The sequence below is a fragment of the Etheostoma spectabile genome, chromosome 7 (genome assembly GCF_008692095.1).
Source record: "Etheostoma spectabile isolate EspeVRDwgs_2016 chromosome 7, UIUC_Espe_1.0, whole genome shotgun sequence".
Classification (NCBI taxonomy): Eukaryota; Metazoa; Chordata; class Actinopteri; order Perciformes; family Percidae; genus Etheostoma; species Etheostoma spectabile.
Window position 1 is genome coordinate 15,324,331 of NC_045739.1, and position 9,954 is coordinate 15,334,284.

General features: G+C 39.6%; 1 protein-coding gene across 1 annotated transcript in view; it reads left to right on the plus strand.

The window, feature by feature from the left end:
• gnas (GNAS complex locus) overlaps positions 1–9,954 on the plus strand; it is a 42,314-nt gene that overhangs the window by 31,236 nt on the left and 1,124 nt on the right. Inside the window, exons 5-10 of the mRNA XM_032521684.1 lie at positions 2,460–2,557; positions 7,473–7,527; positions 8,092–8,165; positions 8,364–8,422; positions 8,519–8,639; positions 9,146–9,276. Of these exons, the coding sequence (XP_032377575.1) occupies positions 2,460–2,557; positions 7,473–7,527; positions 8,092–8,165; positions 8,364–8,422; positions 8,519–8,639; positions 9,146–9,276 (538 nt within the window). The remainder of the gene's footprint in view (positions 1–2,459; positions 2,558–7,472; positions 7,528–8,091; positions 8,166–8,363; positions 8,423–8,518; positions 8,640–9,145; positions 9,277–9,954) is intronic.

Here is a 9,954-nt window from a genome sequence, read left to right on the forward strand (position 1 = left end):
GTTCTAAGAAGCCAATTCTCCACCTTTAAACATGACTGAGCCTCTGAAGATTGAAGATTACTGTGCGAGGTGACTTTCACAAGCATGTTTAAGGCTTACCCATGGAATGATTACAAAATAAATACCTCAGTAGACAAAACCTTTCATTAAAACTTGTGTGTGACAAATGTCAAAATCTAACAAACTCAAATTTATATGTAAATTTTTTTAAATCACGCATGGAAATGTACAATAAAAAAGAGATTCCCACCCCTACTGATAACTGATAAAGTTAATTAATTAAAAAGTGCACTTCTTTGGCTTTGCTACAGCTCTGTGTCTGTCCCTCTGCTTCAGTTTCACTCACCACTAAGTCTGACTTGATCTCCCGCACACAATGCTAGCTGACTATCCGTTACTGTGTATTATGTTGAAAGTTTCTAATTTATTAAATAATTGCTTAAAGCTTTGAAACAAATATTTAAAAAAGTTTTATGTTGAAGTTTGAAACATTTCAAAAAAGTTTCCATTTCACTGTAAATGCATATTGGTTCCAAATATCAGTTATCTGTTTCATTAACTACTAATAATCGGTATTGACCTTGTAAAAACAGTATGTGTGTTGTTGGAAGTTTTTGTGCAAGTTACCAGCTCATGTGTGCCATCCGGATCACTGTGTTTTCAGCAACTTTACAACATCCTTGAAACGAAATGAACAAAGGGCACCAGTTGTTCAGTCAACACAAAGAATGCAAGAAGTGAAGTGTCCCAGCATGTGAATGAGTGTCTATAGTGCCAGTGAACTCCACTATTTACCTTTACAGACATGCACACAGCAATCGCCTAGGCACAACCTACACTGCATCGGGTGTCAACAAAAGCGCTGAGCGCCCAGTACCCTCAGATGCACATTGAGGATGACACACAACCCTTTCCAACCTTTCTTTCTTCACGCTGTCATATTTGGTGTAAGATACACAGTAGATAATCCAGAATGTCTCCTGCTTGAAGGAACGCTTTCTTTCCTTGCTTCCGTTACTTGACCCTGTTTAATCAAGCAAAGGTTGCAGTATTTTGTGCTTAAAATACAGCATGTAATCGAACATGAGATGAAACTTGGTGTTTTCACCAATGTATCATGTCAGCTTGGAAAACACCACTGCATTACACAATTTATCTTATTAAAGGTGGGCAACTCTAAGCTGGCCTGCTATGATTGGTCATCTGCTAAGTTGGCAGGACGGGAGTGTTTTTTATTAAGCCACTGCAGTGTTAACATTGTCATATGTAACTACATGCTAACGGCAGTAAAATAAGTCATCTTGGCCGCCAATGTTGTTAAAGTCTCCCCAATTCCGGGTCGCATTACTGCTGGAACATGTCTGATTGGGTAGTGTTTGGTTCGGACACATTTGGTTTAGAAGCCTTTTATTGGTGATTTTTCACAGTATAAAGTCCTGCTATATACTCTGTTGTAGTAGCTCCAGCTTTAACTAGTGAAACACGCAGTGGAGGCTCCGGATTTCCAAGGAAGTGGAAGGTGGGGGGGGGTGTTCAAGGGGGTCAACCAGCCTTGACAAAGCGTAGCTCCCATGGCGCCATTTTGATGCTACCTAGCACTCACCCACCGTTAGCATTCCATTGACTGCCATTCATTTTGACGCCACTTTAACAGCAAATAACTTTACATCTGAAGCGGTTATTTTTTTTCCATTGTTTATTTCTAAAGAAACACAACAATGTATAAAAGGCTCCATTACCTTGTATCTCACGTTATGGCTCCGTCGCAGATGTTTTTTGTAAATTGTGTCATAACCACGCGACTTCCTGTCGCATAGTAGAGGAATTACCAAACGATACAGGATAAGCTTGTTGGCAGTTTAGACTTACATTAGCTGTTTAGGTTTAAATACTAATGTTAACTAGCACTTTAGTTAGCAATCATTAGCCTGTGCCTATGTTATCTCCTTACATATACCTACTCTCTCTGTCTCTGCAAGAATCAAAATGAGATTTCTCTTGGCACAGCTACCAGAAGACTTACAACTTTCAGACAGGCTGCTCACGTCACACCTACGTTGTCAACCTCAGTTGGAGGCTGCGCAGTAACGCTCAGCCCTCACCGGAAAAGGGCTAATAATAGACTTTGTTGGTCTCCGTTAAAATCAACAGGGTCACATTGTCCATTTATTTTACTGTCTATGGGAGGCCTTAAAGAGACAGGTGCTTCTACAGAGCATCTCATACAGAGGGTGAATACAGGTTTAGCAGCCATTAGCAGTATGAAAAAAATAATGTAGCTCCTTTTTTTTTTTACATTAAAGCATGTAAACATGTTCTAGTACGAACACACAATGCAATTATAATCATGACAATTATAACAGTTGTCCTTTAAGCAACAAGAATGAATATGTTCTTCTCTTCTGTGACTCTGACAGTTTTTACGTCCTATAATTCATGTATTTCTGTTTCCTCCTCAGGAGTTTTACGACCATGCGAAGACACTGTGGCAGGATGAGGGCGTCAGGGCGTGCTACGATAGATCCAACGAGTACCAACTAATCGACTGTGCACAATAGTAAGTAACTGGCTACATGGTGACATGATCTCTACACTGAGGTGCCACTTGATTAGGTGCAGCTGTTCAATTTAATGCAGTACAATACAGCATTATAATTTGGTAAATATAGTCTTTTTGAAGCTTATATTTCTGTGTCAGAAAGGTGTGAATTCAACTCTGGTCAATTTTGAGGATGTAGTTGGTGGTGATTGATTGGTTTGTCTATACTTTGTTGGATTTTTTTAGTTGGTTTGTTTTAGTGCACACTGTCAGATTACAAGTGAACCAAGGAAAGCAAAGTCAAAGGGGCTTGGGACATCCTGGTGGTTCTGTGACATTAGAGCACTTTCATGCAACAGAGCAGTTACCCCTGTTTTGTTTCGTGTACACTTTTAACCTAATAATTGACAGGTTAAATGTTGTAGTATGGTATTCTACAGAATATAATATATGCTAATGTTATGTGATGGGAGGTATTTTTTTTTTATTATTTAAAAAGGAGCCTTTTGCCCATCCTTAATAGCATTAAAGCTTTAGTGCTGTTACATTCAAGCCATTGCCAAATGAATCAGATTCACATAACACTTTCCTCAAGGTTTTTTGAAAAAAAATGTTCACAATGTAAAACTAAATTGGTTTTAGGCTCAAAACAATGTCCTTACGTCCAGAAAAGTGTGCATTCTATGGTAATTAAAATGTTTTGGATTATGTTCTTTAATAAAAAAGCCAACTGAAATTAACAGGGTTTCCCCAAGGAAATTCAGTCAGTTAAGGTGAGGTAAGCACTACCTTGTTATCAAACTGACTTCAGTCTGTTGTCTGGCCTGCAGTGCAGTGGTAAGTTTTTCTCTCACACATCAGCACCTGATTGTGACCAGCCGGCTGTTTGTCACTACTTTTTTTTTTTTTTTTTTTAGCACAGGTTTTCTTCTTTCCTGATGTGTTGCTCTGATTAATTACTGTCAAGTGACAGTACAGTGTGATCTATCAATCAGAAAGATTGATTAATTTCAGGCAAGGTGATGTGACTCCTGCCGCAAACCAGATTTTACAGCCTCTGTGCTATTTGTTATTACTGTTACTTGTTTATTGCAGTGTCATACTTCTCTCTTGCCTAAACAACGTAATCAAAAGGAGAAGTCACACAGAATGAATGGAATACCACAAACATGTCTGGTGTAAATTTTAGACAGCTTTACAATATGTGTATTGTAAAAGAAACTCTTAGAAGCTGCTATAGGATTTGGGGGGGGGAGAGAAATGGTGCGCTTTGGATGCTTTTATATAGACCTTAGTGGTCCCCTAGTACTATATCTGAAGTCTCTCTCCCACAATTCAACCTTGGTGCAGAATTATAGCCACTAGAGCCAGTTCCACAATGAGCTTTCCTTAGTATATGCCATTTCTGTGTCTGTAGCTATTGAGTGGAGGAGGGAGGAGGGGGGGGGGGCAAGGTAGAGGCTGGGGGTGTGGCCTTGACCAGCTGCCACTTTGCTTGTTTGAAAGCCATGATGTCTCTCTCATGGGTGGGCCAAATTCTTTGGGCGGGCAAAGCAGAAAAAGGGGGGGTAACCTTTCCCCTTTATGACCTCATAAAATAAATAAAATCAAAGGCAGGCTGGGGGAACTCATTAATGTTAAAATAGCGCATAAAGTGAAGTTTTCATGCCATTGGACCTTGTAAAGCTGAGCCTGTTTATGAAGTAATTTGAGGTAACACAGGAGTCACTGGCAGTGAGCTCAAACATTTGTAAATCTTAGATGGAAATTATGTTAGATACTGTTTGAAATAGTTCAGTTGACAATGTGTTGTGCCCCGTGGTTCTATGCTCGTGGTTCTATGTCCGTAATTTTCTATGCCCTTCTGTTCTACAATTGCCTCGCTTTTTCCCTAAGAATTGTCTTCCTCTATAATCTCCAAAACATAAACTTTTCATTTTCCTATCTAAATGATACATATGTGTTTTGTTTAAAGATCTAGGGGATCTGAAATGGGTTCTTAACAGCTCAAAGTTGAGTATCTCGTTAGAATTTCCAAAGCAAGGGCATGTAAAAACACAGAGACAAGAAATATTATAGTGGAAAAGTTTTCCTGTAACAGCAGCAGTTTGCTGTGTTTGGGAGAAAACATGGCCAAGGCTGAGTCATCTACAGATCAGAGGATGTTTATTGAGGGAAAAGGGGTGATGTGTGAGCAGGATACCATTGCTGCTCATCTGTGGACTACAAGTCTGTAGCCTGCACTGCTTTTTACTAGTAAATTACTATTGGGGAATGTTATGTGCATTTAACTCAGCACTTTAGGCTGCATTGGTGGTTTTGGGTCAGGGTTAGTTTACATGAGGAAAAACTCCCTCCCCCCCACTATTTCTCCTTCAGGTGATTGCGATGGTACAGTCCAGTCTTTTGTTCTCTCCCTCCTCTAATACACATCCAGCATAAAAACACAAGCTCATCCTCTCTTACTTTATTTTTCTCCTGTTTTCTTTTTCTCCATCTGCCTGTCTTTTCCTCCATATCCATCCATTTGTCTGTCTGTCTGTCTTCTTTCTGGAGACAGTCCAGCCACACTAGATTAGGAGCTGATGGACTATTAATAGCGCCTGTGGTTGGGTCTCCATGGTAACCATGCTGGAGGCCAAGGCGCTGGGGAGCTATTTTTGAAATCTGCTCTGTAATGTCAGACGCCACTACACTTTCATTCTCCGTCCTCTCTCATTCTGTGTCTTCCCCCTTTTTCATGTTTGCTCTCATCTAGGGGTGTCCCCAACTAAGAATTTACACAGTCGAGTCAGAATCATCAAGTCGTTTCTGTCGACGACTGATTGTCAAATCATGTGGGAGGTGGGGCTTGACATTAATAAATGGTGCAAGGGTGTAGAAGACTAATTGAAAATTGTTTGGAGCGCTCGTTCGCGTGTCCAAGCTGTCAGCAGCTGTACCCCGCTGACGAGAAGCGGCGCGCACAGAGCAAAAGGCTGTCCTGGTATTTACTTCATTTACAATCCTCTTGTCATAATGTTTTTCTGCTGCAAACGTTGCTTCTGCTTCACCCAGCTTGCTGGTCCAGTGTGCAGGACGTGGTGATCACGGGGCGGACGGGTCATGCCGTGGGCTGCGCATCGGATCACAGCTGTGCTTCTGTATCTGGCAGTTTAACAGTAGCCATTCTAGCAATCAGAGTTACAATAAAATGTTCATCCTTTACAATTATCAACGTGACCATGCACATTTTCAACTCTGTTTTCCCAGCGTTTAGCTGTTATGTGAAAGATGCATTTACGCAAATTTCGGGTGAAGATTTAAATTTCTGCCGCCAAGAAGATCCTCCATCATGGGTCATGAAAAAAAAAAAACTTTAATCTGTCATGTGACGGGTGGATTTATTCACACACTTTAAAAAGGGTTTCTTAAAAGGTTTCTTTCTTTTCAAATTTGTATTGCCAGAATTATATGTTGATATTTATATCATAATATGCTGTATATTAACTTATTGGGAGAAAACGAGTAGTTCTATGTAAAATCCGACATTGAGCACCCCCCCTATTGCCAAAATGGCATGATCCTTGTTTCATAACACCGCTGCCAAAATTCAGCCTACTCTCATCTCCCCTTTCATTGAGTTTCTCTTTTTTAAGGAATACACAGATTTGCTAAGATCTTCCTACTGCTGAGATGAGAAGTTCACTGGTCATTAATTTCACCCATCTTGCAAAAAGTGATTTAGTCTCGTGCCTGTGTTTAGTGGAACATTTCAGACTAACAAATAAAACCAGCACTGGCCATTTTTTAAACTTCAAGACCCGGAAGTTATATATTTAAACTTATATTTTCATTTGATGAGTTGGTATTACATTGCACACATTAAGATCGTTTTTACCATCCTGACCAGCCTGTGTCTTAAAAGGAGAAATAGAGTAACAATAATAGAGCTCATGTTGGAGCATTCATCTTTCGCTGGATATATACACAATGTTTTGTGTATTGTATTTTGCTTTCAATTTAATCTTTTGACATGATTTGAAAAATGGTTACTAAACTGAATTGTTTGTTTCAGTTGTGTCTGGGGTCATGACTGTTTTCAAACTTTGTCTCTGTTGACAACTGTGAAAATAATACTGTAGCAATCACCCATCTTCGGATAATCCACCATCCCTTTATATTTCTTTTCAGTTGCATTCTACATTGATAGATCATAGAAGTTCAGAGCCTGAAAGATTCCCCGGGAATGCTTCTCCCCATGATGTTTAGTCGTTTCCGGGAGATTTTCAATCATGGCAGATATTGCAGGTTGCCTACTTTCTCACACTTAATAACTGTATATCAATTAAACCATTTCATCAGTAGGAAATGCCGAATTAAAGTAGTAATAGTGCCACACACTTGAAGCTCTCTAGGTTGGTTTTGTAGGAGAGCTGGATTTCTTCTGATGCACAGACCTGAAACTTGAAATGACCAATACTTTCACAAGTGAAATAAGGTTACACAAGTCCTGTGATTTTTGGACATGCGTTCCTCTTGTTTTCTTTGTCATCCTGATCCCGTGTAGGAATGTTTATTCCCTTCTGGCATATGTGCTTTTGCGTTTTTGACTTATTGCACGTTGGAGTGCTTTTAATGTCATCCCTGGCTATTGAACAAGCAGGGAGGATGTCTCTGCCTTGAAGGTCACCCAACAAGCAAAACACAGTATCATTCGTTTGTTTGTTTGTTGATGAGGATGCCCGCTGCATAAAAAGTGCTCTGTCATGTTTGTAAACTTTTCTTTTTGTTGATTGATACTGATTGTGGTGACTGAGCACATCTGTGCAAGTCTTTTCTTCAACAATGAAACTGCAATCTGTTATAATAAAATATACAGTATATTATTGTATAATAATAGTAATATTATCCCCATACCAATGTTCTTACTTTAGTTCTTCTCTCTCTTCAGCTTTCTAGACAAGATCGACATTGTGAAACAGAGTGACTACACTCCAACAGATCAGGTGAGTGAAACTCCGCCAAAGTAACAAAACCACACACTTCATTATGCATTTCATATATTAGAGGTATTTCAAGATGTAGTGGTTTTGAAAGTTTGTATGATTTTTATATTCATCATTAAGAAGCAGTCCGTTACTGTTTGTCATAACTAATAATCCTTCCTCAAATGTAATAGTGCAAACCAAAAAAGTTGTTAGAGTTGGATCTCAATCTAACCACTGAATTTGTTTTCAGTTTAAACTTTTTTCCTGGAGTAGAGCAGCATAGCTTTTTGATGCTGTCCATCAAAGACCATCAACCATCCAAGATAAAGTCTATGTACCGGTAGTCTTTTTACCCAAGTTGATTTATGCAAGCCTCAAAATAGGGGCAGAAAATAAAAAAAATCTTGTGTCCCAGTCCCTTCAAGTTTTTTACTCTGATCTAGAAAGTAAGTGCAGGCCACAGAAGCAATTTGCATGGTGTAATACTTGCTCCAGATTTACAGTTTAGTCATTCAAAATTCTGTAGGATATTTTCATGATCTTGGAAACCGTTCTGTTACAATTTCTGTTATCTTTTACCAGGATTTGCTGCGGTGCAGAGTTCTGACTTCAGGAATCTTTGAGACAAGATTTCAAGTGGACAAAGTTAATTTCCAGTGAGTTAAAAGCATAAAGGAAAGGACAGGGAAATAATTGTATATTGATATGTCTTACTAAACAGAATCATAGCTTCAATATTAAACATGTACAATGACTCAGGATAAAAACACATGAGAATCTAAGATGTACAGTTTCTCCACATGATGGCAGTATTTCACCTGTTAACACCAATGTCTCTTGTTAAATTTACACAGTATGTTTGATGTTGGTGGTCAAAGAGATGAACGCCGTAAATGGATTCAGTGCTTTAACGGTAACTTGTGTTTCTTTCTGCTTCCTCTCACTTTGCTCCACTCATGTCTTTTTCTCTCACTGTGTCTGATTGATCTGTCCCCTCTCTCATCCTCAGATGTAACGGCCATCATCTTTGTGGTGGCCAGTAGCAGTTACAACATGGTGATCAGAGAGGACAATCAGACCAACCGTTTACAGGAGGCCCTCAACCTCTTTAAGAACATCTGGAACAACAGGTGAAGAGAGATAGATACTGGATCTGTCTGCATGTTGTTTTCTGTCATTGTAGAAGTAACGTGGGAAAATATGCCTTTCGGAAAGCCTTTTCAGAACTTACAATTTTTTGTAATTGCAGACAAATAATGTTAATCCGTCAAGCCCTGTAAAATGTTAAAATGTATTTGTCCAAGTACATAATCCAGACAGTCAAAATGTATTCCACTTTTTTTATTTTGCAGGTTTCAATTGTAGAACCCTTCGGAGCTGTTTAGACCTTTCAATACACAAAACTAGTTCTTTTGTGCAGTTGGGCAACCATGCAGACACTTTAGGATAATTATTATTTTCCAGGAATTATCTATCTTTTAATGTCATTCGCTGACAGAGCTGTCACCCACTGATTCCATTTGTATTTATTTGACCACCTCTAAGAAGTGATTTCTTCTCATGTCGTTCTTCACACTCAAAAACAGTTTGATAGTTAAGTGTACGATGTTGATTCATGGTGTTTTGTTCTCTTCAGGTGGCTGCGGACCATTTCTGTCATCTTGTTCCTAAATAAACAGGACCTGCTAGCAGAGAAGGTGCTGGCAGGGAAGTCCAAAATCGAGGAATACTTTCCTGAATTTGCTCGCTACACCACACCTGACGATGGTGAGCTGTTGTACCACAGTTGTGTCCACTTCCAGATACTTTTGACCTCATACGGCCATTAACTTAGACAGGAAGGTGTGAATTTTGTTGAAAGGTTCACTAGCATTAACTCAACAAGACTATCCGTATTAGTAGCTGTACAAATACAGCTGGTCTTTTTCAAGTTGTAAATATCTCCTTTGGAAACTGCTTCTTTAGTTCAGGAAATCATGTGATTATTGTTTGTAAAGTGGGGTGACCAGACTCCCCAAACTGCCTTAAACGTGTCCCAGCTGGAAACTGCTCTCTGAAAAATACCAAGATGTCCCAGTTTTCCACCACCTGTTCCAAATATGTCCCAGTTTTTAAAAATCCCTTGCTTCTCACTATAGCCTTGTGCTTCTACAGGGATACACACAAACATACTGTGATAGTTCTGCTTTTAGTGTAAAGTCATGCTTTTTCCCCCATCATTAAAACAGCTGTGCAAATACCAGCTCAAACTCTTGACTCCTCCAAAAAAACTACATCGGTGATGGACGGTGCATTTAGCATCATCCACCGCAAGAGGTCATCCTTGGGAATGCCTGGGTAGCTCACCTGGTTGAGCATGTGCCCCATGTACAGAGGCTCAGTCCTTCCCACAGCGGCCGTGGTTCAATTCCAACCTTTGGCCCTTTGTTGCATGCCGCCCCCCCC